General features: G+C 46.9%; 1 protein-coding gene across 1 annotated transcript in view; it reads right to left on the reverse strand.

The window, feature by feature from the left end:
- GTF3C2 (general transcription factor IIIC subunit 2) overlaps window positions 1–24,370 on the reverse strand; it is a 233,844-nt gene that overhangs the window by 27,387 nt on the left and 182,087 nt on the right. Inside the window, exons 9-13 of the mRNA XM_063917264.1 lie at window positions 18,738–18,879; window positions 17,889–18,050; window positions 17,721–17,808; window positions 267–395; window positions 4–171 (exon numbers count right to left, since the gene is read on the reverse strand). Of these exons, the coding sequence (XP_063773334.1) occupies window positions 4–171; window positions 267–395; window positions 17,721–17,808; window positions 17,889–18,050; window positions 18,738–18,879 (689 nt within the window). The remainder of the gene's footprint in view (window positions 1–3; window positions 172–266; window positions 396–17,720; window positions 17,809–17,888; window positions 18,051–18,737; window positions 18,880–24,370) is intronic.

A 24,370-nucleotide genomic window follows, 5' to 3' on the forward strand; every position in this document is an offset into this window, starting at 1 on the left:
TACCAGATCCATGTCCTGGAAGAGGAGACTGAACCTCCCAACTGCAGCACGAAATGACTTTGGCTTGAAATGCTCCCACTCATGGCTCTCTGCCAGTGGGCCGCTATCACATGGGCGGGTGGTGTCATCAGACTGGGGGGCGTATGACAGGAAGTCAGCTTTATATAGGGGCTGAGGAGAAAACAATGACATGGAACACAACTGTTACACCGGGCACATAGCACACGGTCACTATAGTGACTGGAGCACATACACGTCACACTTACAAATCTGCGCTCAGACGGTCGCTTTGTGTTAAAAGATTGCGCATTCAGACCGGGTAGAATGATGACCATTACTTCTCCACTGATGTCCCCAGAGGTGACTGCACTCAGCCAGTCTGAGCCTGAGACACTCTGCAGCAGAACCAGAAGAAAGAACAGACACACATGTACTATAAACGTATCACTGCTTAACCAGCCAGTCTCTCCACTGACAGCAGGCTTCCATTATATACCCAACCTTCCTCCAGCTGTCCACTGAGAGCAGGCTTCCATAATATACCTAACCCAACCCTCCTCCAGCCTGTCCACTGAGATCAGGCTTCCATTATATACCCAACCTTCCTCCAGCTGTCCACTGAGAGCAGGCTTCCATAATATACCCAACCTTCCTACGGTCTGTCCACTGAGAGCAGGCTTCCATAATATACCCAACCTTCCTCCAGCTGTCCACTGAGAGCAGGCTTCCATAATATACCCAACCTTCCTCCAGCTGTCCACTGACAGCAGGCTTCCATTATATACCCAACCTTCCTCCAGCCTGTCCACTGAGAGCAGGCTTCCATAATATACCCAACCTTCCTCCGGTCTGTCCACTGAGAGCAGGCTTCCATAATATACCTAACCCAACCTTCCTCCAGTCTAGTCACTGACAGCAGGCTTCCATTATATACCCAACCTTCCTCCAGCCTGTCCACTGAGAACAGGCTTCCATTATATACCCAACCCAACTCCACTCTAATCACTGAGAACAGGCTTCCATTATATACCAACCTTCCTCCAGCTGTCCACTGAGAGCAGGCTTCCATAATATACCCAACCTTCCTCCAGCTGTCCACTGACAGCAGGCTTCCATTATATACCCAACCTTCCTCCAGCCTGTCCACTGAGAGCAGGCTTCCATAATATACCCAACCTTCCTCCGGTCTGTCCACTGAGAGCAGGCTTCCATAATATACCGAACCCAACCTTCCTCCAGTCTAGTCACTGAGAGCAGGCTTCCATAATGTACCTAACCCAACCTTCCTCCAGCCTGTTCACTGAGAGCAGGCGTCCACAATATACCTTACCCAACCTTCCTCCACTCTAATCACTGAGAACAGGCTTCCATAATATACCCAACCTTCCTCCAGCCTGTCCACTGAGAGCAGGCTTCCATAATGTACCTAATCCAACCCAACAGGCTTCCATAATATACCTAATCCAACCTTCCTCCAGTCTGTCCACTGAGAACAGGCTTCCATAATATACCTAACCCAACCTTCCTCAAGTCTGTCCACTGAGAACAGGCTTCCGTAATATACCCAACCTTCCTCCAGTCTGTCCACTGAGAACAGGCTTCCGTAATATACCCAACCTTCCTCCAGTCTGTCCAGTGAGAACAGGCTTCCATAATGCACCAAACCCAACCTTCCTCCAGCCTGTCCACTGAGAGCAGACTTACATAATATACGCAGCCCAACCTTCCTCCAGTCTAATCACTGAGAGCAGGCTTCCATAATATACCCAACCTTCCTCCAGTGTAGTTACTGAGAACAGGCTTCACAATGTACCCAACACAACCTTCCTCCAGTCTAGTCACTGAGAGCAGGCTTCCATAATGTACCTAACCCAACCTTCCTACATTCTAGTCACTGAGAGCAGGCTTCCATAATGTACCTAACCCAACCTTCCTCCAGTCTAGTCACTGAGAGCAGACTTCCATAATGTACCCAACCCAACCTTCCTCCAGTCTGCCCAGTGAGAGCAGGCTTCCATAATGTACCCAACCTTCCTCCAGTCTAGTCACTGAGAGCAGGCTTCCACAATGTACCTAACACAACCTTCCTCCAGTCTAGTCACTGAGAGCAGACTTCCATAATGTACCCAACCCAACCTTCCTCCAGTCTGCCCAGTGAGAGCAGGCTTCCATAATGTACCCAACCTTCCTCCAGTCTAGTCACTGAGAGCAGGCTTCCATAATGTACCCAACCCAACCTTCCTCCAGTCTGCCCAGTGAGAGCAGGCTTCCATAATGTACCCAACCTTCCTCCAGACTAGTCACTGAGAGCAGGCTTCCATAATGTACCGAACCCATCCTTCCTCCAGTCTGTCCAGTGAGTAGGCTAATATTGTCTAATAATATCAACAATTCAGAGAGCGCATAAATTTATGAAGAAGAATAACAATTTAATACAAATGAAAACAGTTAAAATGCAATATTGCTACACATTAAAAATGAATGAAACCGCACTTAGTGGAGACCTCTGAAATCAACAATTGAAAGTACTTGTGATCCCAAATCAATCTGGGAAGAGAAACAGTTCTCAGTTGAAGTGAGGAAACAATGTTCAATGTCCCACCAATTAGGTGATAAAAGCTTTTGTAGAACAATAGAACCGTAGCAGGTCCACTTATTCCTCTTAAACAAATGTTGCAAAGTTCCTTAGGATAATCATGCAGATTGGAACTTGTACTTCCCACAGCCTGTGGTTAGGCTGCAACCACCCACCGCTAGCCGACAGTGATGGTAGCTCACCGCTGTATGATGTAATGACCTGCCGCTTCCAGAGCTCCTGGGCAATGCGGCAGGTGCAGCGGTCAGAAGCGGAAGACGTCCCAATGGGAGAGGGGGGAACCTCCGGCTAGGAAAATAGATGATCCGTATGCAGAAACTAGCGCTGCGGCTGTATAGTGAAGTGATCAGGGCTCCAACAGGTGCGGTTAACGTCCCTCAACCTTAACGCGTTTCTCCGAGATAGGGCAAGTCGGTTTCATCAGAAGGTAAATTCCAAGCTCAGATGTTGCTGTATTTAAGGTGACTGGTAGCCAATCAGCATTTTCTTCACAATAATTGCAATTAATATAACAGGTGTATAAGTGCTCTGCGGTTTTAAACATATTGTTTTCTCCAAGGACACGAAAGAGCATTTAAAAAAAATATATATATATTCAAAAGAGTCTAATTAAACTCATTAGCTAACAAATTAAAATATAGCTCAGTAACCACCATAAAATAGAATAAGGCATCACGAAGAGATATAAAAATTTACAAAACATAAGTGGATGTGAGGTATAACATCCAACATACCAGCTGTAACTATAGACTGTGTGGCTCACCACACTAATGCCAGGAACGGCGGAGGACAGAGACCTGGGTTCGAGTCCCACTCAGCAGCCAAATATTTTTCAAAAAATGAAATCATAATGTATCGATTTTTTTTTTTATATTCACAATATACATACTATGTAGATATTAGGATATGAGAGAGATAATGAGACGGAATGATAATAAGTCAGATATGGATATACATATATATATATATATATATATATATATATATCATAAATCAACCATCTATAATAAATAATGAATATACATAATAAGAGGCAATGATGAAGGAAATAGATCACCAGCTCCATCTATAGTAGGCACATCTAAAATAATCACTTATGCTTAACAATGAATGTGGGAATTACACATGTGAATGCATACAGGTCTAGATTCTATAGGTCATGGCACAAATAGAGAAAATACTAAACAGGAGTCCTAAAAAATAAATAAATAAAAATAAGAGTACAGCTAAATCCAAACCAAGGTAAATTAGACATAACCGTAAAATGAAATAGGTTGATATATAGAGAACACATGGGACATAATATCACCATGAATGGAGGGTAGTCCAGACACTGACTGTCCACAATAAGCATGGCGAAATTAAACAAAGGGATCAAGATCTAGAGTAGAAGGTTAATACAGAATCATGTGTATATTCTAGATATTATTCATTTCTATACAATCATTAAGGCCTCTAGGGAATAAAGTGTCCGAGGTATATATCCAGAAATCCTATTTTTTTCTACATTTAAAGCACCCCTTCAATCCTTCCGTCTTTCTTAACCCCTTATCTTTAGTTGTTTCTATATTTTTCTCTGACGAAAAAAATGGCTGGGTGCTAAAAAGGTTTGTAAATTAGATGCTTTCTTAAAAGTGACACATGGTTCATCATCCAATACAGTGGATAAAATCCTGTCCGTTTTTAAGATTGGAAAGTTTTTTTGGATAATGTTTTTAAGTTCTCGGGAACACGTATTAAATTTAGTAATAAACCTGGGCTGGTGTTTATTATCAAACAAAGGAGAATCCTTAATATCCTTAGGAACTAACAGGGAATCTCTATGTTGTGCTTCTCCCAATGCTTCCTTAATGATTTTGTTGGGATAACCTTGATCTTTAAATGAAGTGGTTAATTCTGAGGCTTGTATCTCAAATTGTTCAATATGAGAACAATTACGCCGGATTCTATAATACCGACTTTTAGGGATAATATTAAGCAACAGACGAAAGTGGCAACTTCCGTAATTAAAAAAATTATTATGATCAACTTCTTTACGATACGTAGAAGTAACCACTTGTTGATTACAAATAGAGATATCAATATCTAAAAAATTAATGCGCGATTCATGTGTGGTGCTGGTGAAATGTAAACCATAATTATAAGAATTAAGGTGCTCTAAAAATAATACAGTGGAATGTGCATCCCATCCCAAATAAAGAACAGGTCATCGATGTAGCGACCATATAACACCACCTTGGCACTTTATTCCCTAGAGGCCTTAATGATTGTATAGAAAATAAGATTTTACTTACCGATAAATCTATTTCTCGTAGTCCGTAGTGGATGCTGGGACTCCGTCAGGACCATGGGGATTAGCGGCTCCGCAGGAGACAGGGCACAAAAATAAAGCTTTAGGATCAGGTGGTGTGCACTGGCTCCTCCCCCTATGACCCTCCTCCAAGCCTCAGTTAGGATACTGTGCCCGGACGAGCGTACACAATAAGGAAGGATTTTGAATCCCGGGTAAGACTCATACCAGCCACACCAATCACACCGTACAACTTGTGATCTGAACCCAGTTAACAGTATGATAAACGTAGGAGCCTCTGAACAGACGGCTCACAACAATAACAACCCGATTTTTTTGTAACAATAACTATGTACAAGTATTGCAGACAATCCGCACTTGGGATGGGCGCCCAGCATCCACTACGGACTACGAGAAATAGATTTATCGGTAAGTAAAATCTTATTTTCTCTGACGTCCTAGTGGATGTTGGGACTCCGTCAGGACCATGGGGATTATACCAAAGCTCCCAAACGGGCGGGAGAGTGCGGATGACTCTGCAGCACCGAATGAGAGAACTCCAGGTCCTCTTTAGCCAGGGTATCAAATTTGAAGAATTTTACAAACGTGTTCTCCCCCGACCACGTAGCTGCTCGGCAGAGTTGTAATGCCGAGACCCCTCGGGCAGCCGCCCAGGATGAGCCCACCTTCCTTGTGGAATGGGCCTTGACAGATTTAGGCTGTGGCAGGCCTGCCACAGAATGTGCAAGTTGAATTGTGCTACAAATCCAACGAGCAATCGTCTGCTTAGAAGCAGGAGCACCCAGCTTGTTGGGTGCATACAGTATAAACAGCGAGTCAGATTTTCTGACTCCAGCCGTCCTTGAAATATATATTCTCAATGCCCGGACAACGTCCAGCAACTTGGAATCCTCCAAATCGCTAGTAGCCGCAGGCACCACAATAGGCTGGTTCCGGTGAAACGCTGACACCACCTTAGGCAGAAAATGAGGACGCGTCCGCAGTTCTGCCCTGTCCGAATGGAAAATCAGATATGGGCTTTTATACGATAAAGCCGCCAATTCTGATACTCTCCTGGCCGAAGCCAGGGCCAGTAGCATGGTTACTTTCCACGTAAGATATTTCAAATCCACCGATTTGAGTGGCTCAAACCAATGGGATTTGAGAAAATCCAAAACTACATTAAGGTCCCACGGAGCCACTGGGGGCACAACCGGGGCTGTATATGTAGTACTCCTTTAACAAAAGTCTGGACTTCAGGAACTGAAGCCAATTCTTTCTGGAAGAAAATCGACAGGGCCGAAATTTGAACCTTAATGGACCCCAATTTGAGGCCCATAGACAATCCTGTTTGCAGGAAATGTAGGAATCGACCCAGTTGAAATTCCTCCGTGGGGGCCTTCCTGGCCTCACACCACGCAACATATTTTTTCCAAATGCGGTGATAATGTTGTGCAGTCACCTCCTTCCTGGCTTTAACCAGTGTAGGAATGACCTCTTCCGGAATGCCTTTTTCCCTTAGAATTCGGCGTTCAACCGCCACGCCGTCAAACGCAGCCGCGGTAAGTCTTGGAATAGACACGGTCCCTGCTGAATCAGGTCCCGTCTTAGAGGTAGAGGCCACGGATTTTCCGTGAGCATCTCCTGAAGTTCCGCGTACCAAGTTCTTCTTGGCCAATCCGGAGCCACGAGTATCGTTCTTACTCCCCTTTGCCGTATAATTCTCAGTACTTTGGGTATGAGAGGCAGAGGAGGAAACACATACACTGACTGGAACACCCACGGTGTTACCAGAGCGTCCACAGCTATTGCCTGAGGGTCTCTTGACCTGGCGCAATACCTGTCCAGTTTTTTGTTGAGGCGAGACGCCATCATATCCACCTTTGGTTTTTCCCAACGGTTCACAATCATGTGGAAGACTTCTGGATGAAGTCCCCACTCTCCCGGGTGTAGATCGTGTTTGCTGAGGAAGTCTGCTTCCCAGTTGTCCACTCCCGGAATGAACACTGCTGACAGTGCTATCACATGATCTTCCGCCCAGCGAAGAATCCTTGCAGCTTCTGCCATTGCTCTCCTGCTTCTTGTGCCGCCCTGTCTGTTTACGTGGGCGACTGCCGTGATGTTGTCCGACTGGATCAACACCGGCTGACCCTGAAGCAGGCGTTTTGCCAGGCTTAGAGCATTGTAAATCGCTCTTAGCTCCAGTATATTTATGTGAAGAGACATCTCCAGGCTTGACCATACTCCCTGGAAGTTTCTTCCCTGTGTGACCGCTCCCCAGCCTCTCAGACTGGCATCCGTGGTCACCAGGACCCAGTCCTGTATGCCGAATCTGCGGCCCTCTAACAGATGAGCACTCTGCAACCACCACAGAAGAGACACCCTTGTCCGTGGCGATAAGGTTATCCGCTGATGCATCTGCAGATGCGATCCGGACCATTTGTCCAGCAGATCCCACTGAAAAGTTCGTGCGTGGAATCTGCCGAATGGGATTGCTTCGTAAGAAGCCACCATCTTTCCCAGGACTCTTGTGCATTGATGCACAGACACTTTTCCTGGTTTTAGGAGGTTCCTGACAAGTTCGGATAACTCCTTGGCTTTCTCCTCCGGAAGAAACACCTTTTTCTGAACCGTGTCCAGAATCATTCCCAGGAACAGCAGACGTGTTGTCGGGGTCAACTGAGATTTTGGAAAATTCAGAATCCACCCGTGTTGTTGCAGCACTACTTGGGTTAGTGCTACTCCGTCCTCCAGCTGTTCTCTGGACCTTGCCCTTATCAGGAGATCGTCCAAGTAAGGGATAATTAATACGCCTCTTCTTCGCAGAAGAATCATCATTTCGGCCATTACCTTGGTAAAGACCCGAGGTGCCGTGGACAATCCAAACGGCAGCGTCTGAAACTGATAATGACAGTTTTGCACCACGAACCTGAGGTACCCTTGATGTGAAGGGCAAATTGGGACATGCAGGTAAGCATCTTTTATGTCCAGGGACACCATAAAGTCCCCTTCTTCCAGATTCGCTATCACTGCTCTGAGTGATTCCATCTTGAACTTGAATTTTTGTATGTACAGGTTCAAAGATTTCAGATTTAGAATAGGTCTTACCGAGCCGTCCGGCTTCGGTACCACAAATAGCGTGGAGTAATACCCCTTTCCCTGTTGTAGGAGGGGTACCTTGACTATCACCTGCTGAGAAAACAGCTTGTGAATGGCTTCCAATACCGTCGCCCTGTCTGAGGGAGACGTTGGCAAAGCAGACTTTAGGAACCGGCGAGGGGGAGACTTCTCGAATTCCAACCTGTAACCCTGAGATACTACCTGCAGGATCCAGGGGTCCACCTGTGAGCAAGCCCACTGCGCGCTGAAATTCTTGAGTCGACCCCCCACCGTTCCTGAGTCCGCTTGTAAAGCCCCAGCGTCATGCTGAGGGCTTTGCAGAACCCGGGGAGGGCTTCTGTTCCTGGGAAGGAGCTGCTTGCTGCCCTCTCTTACCCTTTCCTCTGCCTCGGGGCAGATATGACTGTCCTTTTGCCCGCTTGTTCTTATAGGACCGAAAGGACTGCGGCTGAAAAGACGGTGTCTTTTTCTGTTGGGAGGGGGTCCTGGCAGATATGGACATCGCACTTACTCTCGATGCCAGAGTGCAAATATCCCTCTGAGCATCTCGCATATAAAGAAAAGCATCCTTTAATTGCTCTAAAGTCAGTAAAATATTGTCCCTATCCAGGGTATCAATATTTTCAGTCAGGGAATCCGACCAGACCACCCCAGCACTGCACATCCAGGCTGAGGCGATGGCTGGTCGCAGTATAACACCAGTATGTGTGTATATACTTTTTAGGGTAGTTTCCAGCCTCCTATCAGCTGGATCCTTGAGGGCGGCCGTATCAGGAGACGGTAACGCCACTTGTTTTGATAAGCGTGAGCGCCTTATCCACCTTAGGGGGTGTTTCCCAGCGCGCCCTAACCTCTGGCGGGAAAGGGTATAATGCCAATAACTTTTTTGAAATTAGCACTTTTCTATCTGGGTTAACCCACGCTTCATCACATACATCATTCAATTCCTCTGATTCAGGAAAAACTACAGGTAGTTTTTTCACCCCCCACATAATACCCCTTTTTGTGGTACTTGTAGTATCAGAGATATGCAAAGCCTCCTTCATTGCCGTGATCATATAACGTGTGGCCCTACTGGAAAATACGTTTGTTTCTTCACCGTCGACACTAGATTCAGTGTCCGTGTCTGGGTCTGTGTCGACCGACTGAGGTAAAGGGCGTTTTACAGCCCCTGACGGTGTCTGAGACGCCTGGGCAGGTACTAACTGGTTTGCCGGCCGTCTCATGTCGTCAACTGATTTTTGTAATGTGCTGACATTATCACGTAATTCCATAAACAAAGCCATCCATTCCGGTGTCGACTCCCTGGGGGGTGACATCACCATTACCGGCAATTGCTCTGCCTCCACACCAACATCGTCCTCATACATGTCGACACACACGTACCGACACACAGCAGACACACAGGGAATGCTCTATTGAAGACAGGACCCCACTAGCCCTTTGGGGAGACAGAGGGAGAGTTTGCCAGCACACACCCAAGCGCTATAATATATATGGGAACAACCCTATATAAGTGTTGTATCCTTATAGCAGCTTAAATATAGTAATATCGCCAAAAAAAGTGCCCCCCCTCTCTGTTTTACCCTGTTTCTGTAGTGCAGTGCAGGGGAGAGTCCTGGGAGCCTTCCTCACAGCGGAGCTGAGCAGGAAAATGGCGCTGTGTGCTGAGGAGAATAAGCCCCGCCCCCTATTTCGGCGGGCTCTTCTCCGGAGTTTGTGAGATCTGGCAGGGGTTAAATACATCCATATAGCCTCAAGGGCTATATGTGATGTATTTTTAGCCATAGAAAGGTATTATACATTGCTGCCCAGGGCGCCCCCCCCAGCGCCCTGCACCCTCAGTGACCGCTGTGTGAAGTGTGCTGACAACAATGGCGCACAGCTGCAGTGCTGTGCGCTACCTCAGGAAGACTGAAAAGTCTTCTGCCGCCTGCTTCTGGACCTCTTCCATCTTCGGCATCTGCAAGGGGGGTCGGCGGCACGGCTCCGGGACCGGACTCCATGGCTGGGCCTGTGTTCGATCCCTCTGGAGCTAATGGTGTCCAGTAGCCTAAGAAGCCAATCCATCCTGCACGCAGGTGAGTTGACTTCTCTCCCCTAAGTCCCTCGATGCAGTGAGCCTGTTGCCAGCAGGACTCACTGAAAATAAAAAACCTAAAAACTTTTTCTAAGCAGCTCTTTAGGAGAGCCACCTAGATTGCACCCTGCTCGGACGGGCACAAAAACCTAACTGAGGCTTGGAGGAGGGTCATAGGGGGAGGAGCCAGTGCACACCACCTGATCCTAAAGCTTTATTTTTGTGCCCTGTCTCCTGCGGAGCCGCTAATCCCCATGGTCCTGACGGAGTCCCAGCATCCACTAGGACGTCAGAGAAATGAATAATACATTGCCTCTTATTATGTATATTCATTATTTATTATAGATGGTTGATTTATGATATATATATGTATATATATCTATATATCCATATCTGACTTATCATTCCGCCTCATTATCTCTCTCATATCCTAATATCTACATAGTATGTATATTGTGAATATATAAAAAAAATCGATACATTATAATTTCATTTTTTGAAAGATATTTGGCTGCTGAGTGGGACTCAAACCCAGGTGTCTGTCCTCCGCCGTTCCTGGCATTAGTGTGGTGAGCCACACAGTCTATAGTTACAGCTGGTATGTTGGATGCTATATTTCACATCCACTTATGTTTTGTAAATTTTTATATCTCTTCGTGATGCCTTATTCTGTTTTATGGTGGTTACTGAGCTATATTTTAATGATTATTTAATTTGTTAGCTAATGAGTTTAATTAGACTCTTTTGAATATATATATATTTTTTTTAAATGCTCTTTCGTGTCCTTGGAGAAAACAATATGTTTAAAACCGCAGAGCACTTATACACCTGTTATATTAATTGCAATTATTGTGAGGAAAATGCTGATTGGCTACCAGTCACCTTAAATACCGCAACATCTGAGCTTGGAATTTACCTTCTGATGAAACCGACTTGCCCTATCTCGGAGAAACGCGTTAAGGTTGAGGGACGTTAACCGCACCTGTTGGAGCCCTGATCACTTCACTATACAGCCGCAGAGCTAGTTTCTGCATACGGATCATCTATTTTCCTAGCCGGAGGTTCCCCCCTCTCCCATTGGGACGTCTTCCGCTTCTGACCGCTGCACCTGGATCATATAGCGGTGAGCTACCATCACTGTCGGCTAGCGGTGGGTGGTTGCAGCCTAACCACAGGCTGTGGGAAGTACAAGTTCCAATCTGCATGATTATCCTAAGGAACTTTGCAACATTTGTTTAAGAGGAATAAGTGGACCTGCTATGGTTCTATTGTTCTACAAAAGCTTTTATCACCTAATTGGTGGGACATTGAACATTGTTTCCTCACTTCAACTGAGAACTGTTTCTCTTCCCAGATTGATTTGGGATCACAAGTACTTTCAATTGTTGATTTCAGAGGTCTCCACTAAGTGCGGTTTCATTAATTTTTAATGTGTAGCAATATTGCATTTTAACTGTTTTCATTTGTATTAAATTGTTATTCTTCTTCAAAAATTTATGCGCTCTCTGAATTGCTTATATTTGTAGACGATATTAGCCTGATATATTTGGTGTTCAGAACACCTTATGAGAGCAGCTGTTGTTAAACTATAGGTGTATTTGAATATTCTGTTTAATTGTTTCTTAGGAGCACCTGATATATTCTTCTTGATTGAGGATTCTTGTCCAGTGAGTAGGCTTCCATAATGTACCTAACCCAACCTTCCTCCAGTCAAGTCACTGAGAGCAAGCTTCCATAATGTACCTAACCCAACCTTCCTCCAGTCAAGTCACTGAGAGCAAGCTTCCATAATGTACCTAACCCAACCTTCCTCCAGTCAAGTCACTGAGAGCAGGCTTCCATAATGTACCTAACCCAACCTTCCTCCAGTCAAGTCACTAAGAGCAGGCTTCCATAATGTACCTAACCCAACCTTCCTCCAGTCAAGTCACTGAGAGCAAGCTTCCATAATGTACCTAACCCAACCTTCCTCCAGTCTAGTCACTGAGAACAGGCTTCCATAATGTACCTAACCCAAGCTTCCTCCAGTCTAGTCACTGAGAGCAGGCTTCCGTAATGTACCTAACCCAAGCTTCCTCCAGTCTAGTCACTGAGAGCAGGCTTCCATAATGTACCTAACCCAACTGTCCTCCAGTCTAGTCACTGAGAACAGGCTTCCATAATGTACCTAACCCAACCTTCCTCCAGCTGTCCACTGAGAGCAGGCTTCCATAATGTACCTAACCCAACTGTCCTCCAGTCTAGTCACTGAGAACAGGCTTCCATAATGTACCTAACCCAATCTTCCGCCAGTCTAGTCACTGAGAACAGGCTTCCATAATGTACCTAACACAACCTTCCACCAGTCTAGTCACTGAGAACAGGCTTCCGTAAAGTACCTAACCCAATCTTCCTCCAGTCTAGTCACTGAGAGCAGGCTTCCATAATGTACCTAACCCAACTTTCCTCCAGTCTAGTCACTGAGAGCAGGCTTCCATAATGTACCTAACCCAACTTTCCTCCAGTCTAGTCACTGAGAACAGGCTTCCATAATGTACCTGACCCAACCTTCCTTCAGTCTAGTCACTGAGAGCAGGCTTCCATAATGTACCTAACCCAACTTTCCTCCAGTCTAGTCACTGAGAACAGGCTTCCATAATGTACCTGACCCAACCTTCCTTCAGTCTAGTCACTGAGAGCAGGCTTCCATAATGTACCTAACCCAACCTTCTTCCAGTCTAGTCACTGAGAGCAGGCTTCCATAATGTACCTAACCCAACCTTCCTCCAGTCTAGTCACTGAGAACAGGCTTCCATAATGTACCTAACACAACCTTCCACTAGTCTAGTTACTGAGAGCAGGCTTCCATAATGTACCTAACCCAACCTTCCTCCAGCTGTCCACTGAGAGCAGGCTTCCATAATGTACCTAACCCAACCTTCCTCCAGTCTAGTCACTGAGAACAGGCTTCCATAATGTACCTAACCCAACCTTCCTCCAGTCTAGTCACTGAGAGCAGGCTTCCATAATGTACCTAACCCAACTGTCCTCCAGTCTAGTCACTGAGAACAGGCTTCCATAATGTACCTAACCCAACCTTCCTCCAGCTGTCCACTGAGAGCAGGCTTCCATAATGTACCTAACCCAACCTTCCTCCAGTCTAGTCACTGAGAACAGGCTTCCATAATGTACCTAACCCAACCTTCCTCCAGTCTAGTCACTGAGAGCAGGCTTCCATAATGTACCTAACCCAACTGTCCTCCAGTCTAGTCACTGAGAACAGGCTTCCATAATGTACCTAACCCAACCTTCCTCCAGTCTAGTCACTGAGAACAGGCTTCCATAATGTACCTAACACAACCTTCCACCAGTCTAGTCACTGAGAACAGGCTTCCGTAATGTACCTAACCCAATCTTCCTCCAGTCTAGTCACTGAGAGCAGGCTTCCATAATGTACCTAACCCAACTTTCCTCCAGTCTAGTCACTGAGAGCAGGCTTCCATAATGTACCTAACCCAAGCTTCCTCCAGTCTAGTCACTGAGAGCAGGCTTCCGTAATGTACCTAACCCAAGCTTCCTCCAGTCTAGTCACTGAGAGCAGGCTTCCATAATGTACCTAACCCAACTGTCCTCCAGTCTAGTCACTGAGAACAGGCTTCCATAATGTACCTAACCCAACCTTCCTCCAGCTGTCCACTGAGAGCAGGCTTCCATAATGTACCTAACCCAACTGTCCTCCAGTCTAGTCACTGAGAACAGGCTTCCATAATGTACCTAACCCAACCTTCCTCCAGTCTAGTCACTGAGAACAGGCTTCCATAATGTACCTAACACAACCTTCCACCAGTCTAGTCACTGAGAACAGGCTTCCGTAATGTACCTAACCCAATCTTCCTCCAGTCTAGTCACTGAGAGCAGGCTTCCATAATGTACCTAACCCAACTTTCCTACAGTCTAGTCACTGAGAACAGGCTTCCATAATGTACCTAACCCAACCTTCCACCAGTCTAGTCACTGAGAACAGGCTTCCGTAATGTACCTAACCCAATCTTCCTCCAGTCTAGTCACTGAGAGCAGGCTTCCATAATGTACCTAACCCAACTTTCCTCCAGTCTAGTCACTGAGAGCAGGCTTCCATAATGTACCTAACCCAACCTTCCTCCAGTCTAGTCACTGAGAGCAGGCTTCCATAATGTACCTAACCCAACTTTCCTCCAGTCTAGTCACTGAGAACAGGCTTCCATAATGTACCTAACCCAACCTTCCTTCAGTCTAGTCACTGAGAGCAGGCTTCCATAATGTACCTAACCCAACTTTCCTCCAGTCTAGTCACTGAGAGCAGGCTTCCATAATGTACCTAACCCAACCTTCCTCCAGTCTAGTCACTGAGAGCAGGCTTCCATAATGTACCTAACCCAAGCTTCCTCCAGTCTAGTCACTGAGAGCAGGCTTCCATAATGTACCTAACCCAACTGTCCTCCAGTCTAGTCACTGAGAACAGGCTTCCATAATGTACCTAACCCAACCTTCCTCCAGCTGTCCACTGAGAGCAGGCTTCCATAATGTACCTAACCCAACTGTCCTCCAGTCTAGTCACTGAGAACAGGCTTCCATAATGTACCTAACCCAATCTTCCGCCAGTCTAGTCACTGAGAACAGGCTTCCATAATGTACCTAACACAACCTTCCACCAGTCTAGTCACTGAGAACAGGCTTCCGTAAAGTACCTAACCCAATCTTCCTCCAGTCTAGTCACTGAGAGCAGGCTTCCATAATGTACCTAACCCAACTTTCCTCCAGTCTAGTCACTGAGAGCAGGCTTCCATAATGTACCTAACCCAACTTTCCTCCAGTCTAGTCACTGAGAACAGGCTTCCATAATGTACCTGACCCAACCTTCCTTCAGTCTAGTCACTGAGAGCAGGCTTCCATAATGTACCTAACCCAACCTTCCTCCAGTCTGTCCACTGAGAGCAGGCTTCCATAATGTACCTAACCCAACCTTCCTCCAGTCTAGTCACTGAGAACAGGCTTCCATAATGTACCTAACCCAACCTTCCTTCAGTCTAGTCACTGAGAACAGGCTGTCATAATGTACCTAACCCAACCTTCCCCCAGTCTAGTCACTGAGAGCAGGCTGTCATAATGTACCTAGCCCAACCTTCCTCCAGTCGAGTCACTGAGAGCAGGCTTCCATAGTGTACCTAACCTAACCTTCCTCTAGTCTAGTCACTGAGAGCAGGCTTCCATAATGTACCTAACCCAACCTTCCTCCAGTCTAGTCACTGAGAACAGGCTTCCGTAATGTACCTAACACAACCTTCCTTCAGTCTAGTCACTAAGAGCAGGCTTCCATAATGTACCTAACCTAACCTTCCTCCAGTGTAATCACTGAGAGCAGGCTTCCATAATGTACCTAACCCAACCTTCCTCCATTCTAGTCACTGAGAGCAGGCTTCCATAATGTACCTAACCCAACCTTCCTCCATTCTAGTCACTGAGAGCAGGCTTCCATAATGTACCTAACCCAACCTTCCTCCAGTCTAGTCACTGAGAACAGGCTTCCATAATGTACCTAACCGAATCTTCCTCCGGTCTAGTCACTGAGAACAGGCTTCCATAATGTACCTAACCCAACCTTCCTCCAGTCTAGTCACTGAGAACAGGCTGTCATAATGTACCTAACCCAACCTTCCTCCAGTCTAGTCACTGAGAACAGGCTGTCATAATGTACCTAACCCAACCTTCCTCCAGTGTAGTCACTGAGAGCAGGCTTCCATAATGTACCTAACCCAACCTTCCTCCAGTCTAGTCACTGAGAGCAGGCTTCCATAATGTACCTAACCTAACCTTCCTCCAGTATAGTCACTGAGAGCAGGCTTCCATAATGTACCTAACCCAACCTTCCTCCATTCTAGTCACTGAGAGCCGGCTTCCATAATGTACCTAACCCAACCTTCCTCCAGTCTAGTCACTGAGAACAGGCTTCCGTAATGTACCTAACCCAACCTTCCTCCAGTCTAGTCACTAAGAGCAGGCTTCCATAATGTACCTAACCTAACCTTCCTCCAGTGTAGTCACTGAGAGCAGGCTTCCATAATGTACCTAACCCAACCTTCCTCCATTCTAGTCACTGAGAGCAGGCTTCCATAATGTACCTAACCCAACCTTCCTCCAGTCTAGTCACTGAGAACAGGCTTCCATAATGTACCTAACCCAATCTTCCTCCGGTCTAGTCACTGAGAACAGGCTTCCATAATGTACCTAACCCAACCTTCCTCCAGTCTAGTCACTGAGAGCAGGCTTCCATAATGTACCTAGCCCAACCTTCCTCCAGTCGAGTCACTGAGAGCAGGCTTCCATAGTGTACCTAACCTAACCTTCCTCTAGTCTAGTCACTGAGAGCAGGCTTCCATAATGTACCTAACCCAACCTTCCTCCAGTCTAGTCACTGAGAACAGGCTTCCATAATGTACCTAACCCAATCTTCCTCCGGTCTAGTCACTGAGAACAGGCTTCCATAATGTACCTAACCCAACCTTCCTCCAGTCTAGTCACTGAGAACAGGCTGTCATAATGTACCTAACCCAACCTTCCTCCAGTCTAGTCACTGAGAACAGGCTGTCATAATGTACCTAACCCAACCTTCCTCCAGTGTAGTCACTGAGAGCAGGCTTCCATAATGTACCTAACCCAACCTTCCTCCAGTCTAGTCACTGAGAGCAGGCATCCATAATGTACCTAACCCAACCTTCCTCCAGTGTAGTCACTGAGAACAGGCTTCCATAATGTACCTAACCCAACCTTCCTCCAGACTAGTCACTGAGAACAAGCTGTCATAATGTATCTAATCCTAGGCGCCGGAGGACAGGACAACAGCCCAGACGGAACTGCTCACCTGGAGGTAAGCGCACCAAAAACAGTGGTAAGGTTGTGTACCTGGGTGGTATGGGACACTGACTCTCCAGAATGCAGATCCCGTATGATTGCACTTGCGTGTTGGACTCTATTTACAGTACAAGGGACATATGTGGCTTTGCAAAACCCTGGACTTACTGATTAGTGATTGTTCCATAAGATTCAATATGATATGCCGACTGCCCGGATCCCGCCAGCCGTAACGCTGCCAGCGAGTCCCCTCGCGGGCTTGCCACTCTTTGCTCAGCACGGGTTCTATTCTTCCTTGGGTGGTGGCGTGGACCCAGCACCCAAGTGGGAATACCGGGTATCGGTTGGTATTCTGACCACCGGCATTTTACCGGCTGTTGGGAGTCTGGCATCGGGATCCTGAATGCCAGTATATTAACTACATCCCATTCTGGGTTCATTATGATTTCCTGGTATGGGTTCAAACAGGATGCCGGCAGTCACAATACTGATGCCGACATCCCGTAATTTTAAATCCCGACAGGGGGGAGATAAGAACGTTCCCCTTTGTCCCCTACCCCCTAACCCCCCACCCGGAACCGAAACCTAATTCCCCCAGGTGGTGCCTAATCCTAACAGCCCCCACCCGCGCTTTTCTGGCTCTAACCCACCCGCTATACTTCCGGTCGGGATGCAGGCGTGGGTCTCCAGGCGGGAGTCAGGATTGCAGCGTCAGTCTCATATGAAGTGTATACAGATAATATCCGCGGATGACGGAGGAATCTTACCCACACTGTTGCTTTGCGAGGAGTCACAAAATACGGCTTATGGCCCAGGTAGCCGGAGTCCACGTAATGGATGCCGCATAGGCCGTGCCTAGACGGAGCAGAACATGAGAACACTTCACGGACACCCTGGAAGACTTGTGCAGTGACTGTATATTGTGGAGTACTCACGAGGCCGTGCAGTTGTCCTGCGCCACCACCACGCCGCAGTACGGCAGCAACCACGCCATCTCTGTCACCTGGAATCGCTTGATGTTGCTGATTGGTACACAGAGACGTCGAAGGTCCCAAAATCTCAAACGTCGATCATTGCTGCAGGTCACCAGGAAATTACTGGGGAGAACATACAAAAATCATTGGGGGTAATTCAGACCTGATCGCAGCAGCAAATTTGTTAGCAGTTGGGCAAACCATGTGCACTACAGGGGAGGGGGGGGGGGCAGATATAACATGTGCACCGCAGGGGGGGGGGGGGGGGGGGGGGCAGATGTAACATGTGCAGAGAGAGTTAGATTTGGGTGGGTTATATTGTTTCTGTGCAGGGTAAATACTGGCTGCTTTATTTTTACACTGCAATTTAGATTTCAGTTTGAACACACCCCACCCAAACCTAACTCTCTCTGCACATGTTACATCTGCCCCCCTGTACTGCACGTTACATCTGCCCCTGCACATGTTACATCTGCCCCCCCTGCACTGCACGTTACATCTGCCCCCCCTGCACTGCACATGTTACATCTGCCTCACCTGCACTGCACGTTACATCTGCCCCCCCTGCACTGCACATGTTACATCTGCCTCACCTGCAGTGACATGGTTTTGCTCAACTGCTAACAAACTTGCTGCTGCGATCAGATTTGAATTAGGCTCCTTGTCCATAGTCACCACTCGCTGGTGCGCTAAGACCAACCAGGTGGCTGATGATGACGCTGGTAGTGGCCAGGATGGCGGTCACTGTACAGGACATAATGACAGGATATACTCCTGGCAGGTAACTGTACAATCGGTAGAACCCCTTACCTGTCGGCTTTGCACCACTCGATGCAGCGCACAGCGTGCTCATGGGCAGGAAAGCTGTGGAACGGGTACTGCTTAATCACACGGCCCTGACGGACCTTCTGTAGAACAGACTTTGTCTTCAAGTCCCAAATGGACACTGTGCCTAGAAAACAAAGTGAGGTTCATGATCACAGGTGTTTTATGTAGCAGGACAAGGATCTCGGGGGCACCAGTTACCCGTCTGTGCGGAACCAGCTAATGAGGGATCCCTAGTAACCCATCTGTACAGAACCAGCACCTGGGGATCCCTAGTATCCCACCTGTATGGAACCAGCATCTGGAGATCCCTAGTAACCCATCTGTATGGAACCAGCACCTGGGGATCCCTAGTGTCCCATCTGTATGGAACCAGCACCTGGGGATCCCTAGTAACCTATCTGTACAGAACCAGCACCTGGGGATCCCTAGTAACCCATCTGTATGGAACCAGCACCTGGGGATCCCTAGTAACCCATCTGTATGGAACCAGCACCTGGAGATCCCTAGTAACCCATCTGTATGGAACCAGCATCTGGAGATCCCTAGTAACCCATCTGTATGGAACCAGCATCTGGAGATCCCTAGTAACCCATCTGTATTGAACCAGCACCTGGGGATCCCTAGTAACCCATCTGTACAGAACCAGCACCTGGGGATCCCTAGTAACCCATCTGTATGGAACCAGCACCTGGGGATCCCTAGTAACCCATCTGTATGGAACCAGCACCTGGAGATCCCTAGTAACCCATCTGTATGGAACCAGCACCTGGAGATCCCTAGTAACCCATCTGTATGGAACCAGCATCTGGAGATCCCTAGTAACCGATCTGTATGGAACCAGCAACTGGGGATCCCTAGTATCCCATCTGTATGGAACCAGCACCTGGAGATCCCTAGTATCCCATCTGTATGGAACCAGCACCTGGGGATCCCTAGTATCCCATCTGTATGGAACCAGCACCTGGAGATCCCTAGTAACCCATCTGTATGGAACCAGCATCTGGAGATCCCTAGTAACCCATCTGTATGGAACCAGCATCTGGAGATCCCTAGTAACCCATCTGTATGGAACCAGCATCTGGAGATCCCTAGTAACCCATCTGTATGGAACCAGCACCTGGGGATCCCTAGTATCCCATCTGTATGGAACCAGCATCTGGAGATCCCTAGTATCCCATCTGTATGGAACCAGCACCTGGAGATCCCTAGTAACCCATCTGTATGGAACTAGCACCTGGGGATCCCTAGTATCCCATCTGTACAGAACCAGTCCACTCGGGACCCCTAGTAACCCGTCTGTATTGAACTAGCTAACTGTGGATTACTAGTAACCCATCTGTACAGATCCAGCCATCTGGGAATCCCTTGCAACCCATCTTTATGGAACCAGCACCTGGGGATCCCTAGTAACCCATATGTACGGAACTAGCCAACTGGGAAACCATAGTATCCCATCTGTATGGAACCAGCACCTGTGGATCCCTAGTATCCCATCTGTATGGAACCAGCACCTGGGGATCCCTAGTATCCCATCTGTATGGAACCAGCACCTGGGGATCCCTAGTATCCCATCTGTATGGAACCAGCACCTGGGGATCCCTAGTATCCCATCTGTATGGAACCAGCATCTGTGGATCCCTAGTATCCCATCTGTATGGAGCCAGCACCTGGGGATCCCTAGTATCCCATCTGTATGGAACCAGCATCTGTGGATCCCTAGTATCCCATCTGTATGGAGCCAGCACCTGGGGATCCCTAGTATCCCATCTGTATGGAACCAGCATCTGGAGATCCCTAGTAACCCATCTGTATGGAACCAGCACCTGGGGATCCCTAGTATCCCATCTTTATGGAAGCAGCATCTGGAGATCCCTAGTAACCCATCTGTACAGAACCAGTCCACTCGGGACCCCTAGTAACCCGTCTGTATTGAACTAGCTAACTGGGGATCACTAGTAACCCATCTGTACAGAACTAGTCCACTGGGTGTTCCCCTAGTAACCCGTCTGTATTGAACTAGCTAACTGGGGATCACTAGTAACCCATCTGTACAGATCCAGCCATCTGGGAATCCCTTGCAACCCATCTGTACGGAACCAACTGGGGATCCCTAGTAACCCATATGTACGGAACTAGCCAACTGGGAAACCATAGTAACCCATCTGCATAGATCTTGCCAATTGGGATCCCTAGTAACCCATCTGTGCATAATCAGCCAAGTGGGGATCCCTATTATTCATCTGTATAAAACCAGCCAACTGGGAATCTCTAGTAGGTCATCTTTATGGAAACAGCCCACTATGGGATATCAAATAACACATATGTACACAACCGGCTAGCCAGGGCTCATTATTAATCCCTCTGTACAGGCCCAAATAACTGGATCATCAGTAACCTATCTGCACTGAACCAGGCAACCACAAATCCCAAGCAACCCATCTACATAGAACCAGCCAACTGGGAATCACTAGTAACCCATCTGTATAGAACAGCCAAATGTGGATAATTAGCAATACATCTCTATGGAACCAGCCAACCAAGGATCACCAGTAACCTCTCTGTAGGGAAACAGCCAGCTGGGGCTCCCCGCTTGTTGGGGATCACTATTAACTTTTCTGTAGGAAACTAACTAGCTGGCATCACTAGTAACCCATCTGTTGGACACTAAGTAGTTGGGAATCACTAGGAATCAATTTGCTGATAGCCTGCATGTTATGAATCACAAGTAACCCATCTTTAGTAATCCCCAGCTAGCTGGTTCCCTACAGATGGGTTACTAATGATCTCCAGCTAGCTGGTTCCCTACAGATGGGTTACTAATGATCTCCAGCTAGCTGGTTCCCCACACATGGGTTACTACAGATGTGTTACTAATGATCTCCAGCTAGCTGGTTCCCTACAGATGGGTTACTAATGATCTCCAGCTAGCTGGTTCCCCACACATGGGTTACTACAGATGTGTTACTAATGATCTCCAGCTAGCTGATTCCCCACACATGGGTTACTACAGATGTGTTACTAATGATCTCCAGCTAGCTGATTCCCCACACATGTGTTACTACAGATGTGTTACTAATGATCTCCAGCTAGCTGATTCCCCACACATGGGTTACTACAGATGTGTTACTAATAATCTCCAGCTAGCTGATTCCCCACACATGGGTTACTACAGATGTGTTACTAATGATCTCCAGCTAGCTGATTCCCCACACATGGGTTACTACAGATGTGTTACTAATGATCTCCAGCTAGATGGTTCCCCACACATGGGTTACTACAGATGGGTTACTAATAATCTCCAGCTAGCTGATTCCCTACACATGGGTTACTACAGACGTGTTACTAATAATCTCCAGCTAGCTGGTTCTCCACACATGGGTTACTACAGATGTGTTACTAATGATCTCCAGCTAGATGGTTCCCCACACATGGGTTACTACAGATGTGTTACTAATGATCTCCAGCTAGATGGTTCCCCACACATGGGTTACTACAGATGGGTTACTAATAATCTCCAGCTAGCTGATTCCCTACACATGGGTTACTACAGATGTGTTACTAATGATCTCCAGCTAGCTGATTCCCCACACATGTGTTACTACAGATGTGTTACTAATGATCTCCAGCTAGCTGATTCCCCACACATGTGTTACTACAGATGTGTTACTAATGATCTCCAGCTAGCTGATTCCCCACACATGGGTTACTACAGATGTGTTACTAATAATCTCCAGCTAGCTGATTCCCCACACATGGGTTACTACAGATGTGTTACTAATAATCTCCAGCTAGCTGATTCCCCACACATGGGTTACTACAGATGTGTTACTAATAATCTCCAGCTAGCTGATTCCCCACACATGGGTTACTACAGATGTGTTACTAATAATCTCCAGCTAGCTGGTTCTCCACACATGGGTTACTACAGACGTGTTACTAATAATCTCCAGCTAGCTGATTCCCCACACATGGGTTACTACAGACGTGTTACTAATAATCTCCAGCTAGCTGGTTCTCCACACATGGGTTACTAATGATCCCCAGCTAGCTGATTCCCTACAGATGGGTTACTAATGATCTCCAGCTAGCTGATTCCCTACAGATGGGTTACTAATGATCTCCAGCTAGCTGATTCCCCACACATGGGTTACTACAGATGGGTTACTACTGATCTCCAGCTAGCTGATTCCCTACAGATGGGTTACTAATAATCTCCAGCTAGCTGATTCCCCACACATGGGTTACTACAGATGTGTTACTAATGATCTCCAGGTAGCTGATTTCCCACACATGGGTTACTACAGATGTGTTACTACTGATCTCCAGCTAGCTGATTCCCCACACATGGGTTACTACAGATGGGTTACTAATGATCTCCAGCTAGCTGATTCCCCGGAACTAGCCAACTGGGAAACCATAGTAACCCATCTGCATAGATCTTGCCAATTGGGATCCCTAGTAACCCATCTGTGCATAATCAGCCAAGTGGGGATCCCTATTATTCATCTGTATAAAACCAGCCAACTGGGAATCTCTAGTAGGTCATCTTTATGGAAACAGCCCACTATGGGATATCAAATAACACATATGTACACAACCGGCTAGCCAGGGCTCATTATTAATCCCTCTGTACAGGCCCAAATAACTGGATCATCAGTAACCTATCTGCACTGAACCAGGCAACCACAAATCCCAAGCAACCCATCTACATAGAACCAGCCAACTGGGAATCACTAGTAACCCATCTGTATAGAACAGCCAAATGTGGATAATTAGCAATACATCTCTATGGAACCAGCCAACCAAGGATCACCAGTAACCTCTCTGTAGGGAAACAGCCAGCTGGGGCTCCCCGCTTGTTGGGGATCACTATTAACTTTTCTGTAGGAAACTAACTAGCTGGCATCACTAGTAACCCATCTGTTGGACACTAAGTAGTTGGGAATCACTAGGAATCAATTTGCTGATAGCCTGCATGTTATGAATCACAAGTAACCCATCTTTAGTAATCCCCAGCTAGCTGGTTCCCTACAGATGGGTTACTAATGATCTCCAGCTAGCTGGTTCCCTACAGATGGGTTACTAATGATCTCCAGCTAGCTGGTTCCCCACACATGGGTTACTACAGATGTGTTACTAATGATCTCCAGCTAGCTGGTTCCCTACAGATGGGTTACTAATGATCTCCAGCTAGCTGGGTTACTACAGATGTGTTACTAATGATCTCCAGCTAGCTGATTCCCCACACATGGGTTACTACAGATGTGTTACTAATGATCTCCAGCTAGCTGATTCCCCACACATGTGTTACTACAGATGTGTTACTAATGATCTCCAGCTAGCTGATTCCCCACACATGGGTTACTACAGATGTGTTACTAATAATCTCCAGCTAGCTGATTCCCCACACATGGGTTACTACAGATGTGTTACTAATGATCTCCAGCTAGCTGATTCCCCACACATGGGTTACTACAGATGTGTTACTAATGATCTCCAGCTAGATGGTTCCCCACACATGGGTTACTACAGATGGGTTACTAATAATCTCCAGCTAGCTGATTCCCTACACATGGGTTACTACAGACGTGTTACTAATAATCTCCAGCTAGCTG

This window comes from Pseudophryne corroboree, chromosome 4 (assembly GCF_028390025.1).
Source record: "Pseudophryne corroboree isolate aPseCor3 chromosome 4, aPseCor3.hap2, whole genome shotgun sequence".
Lineage (NCBI taxonomy): Eukaryota > Metazoa > Chordata > Amphibia > Anura > Myobatrachidae > Pseudophryne > Pseudophryne corroboree.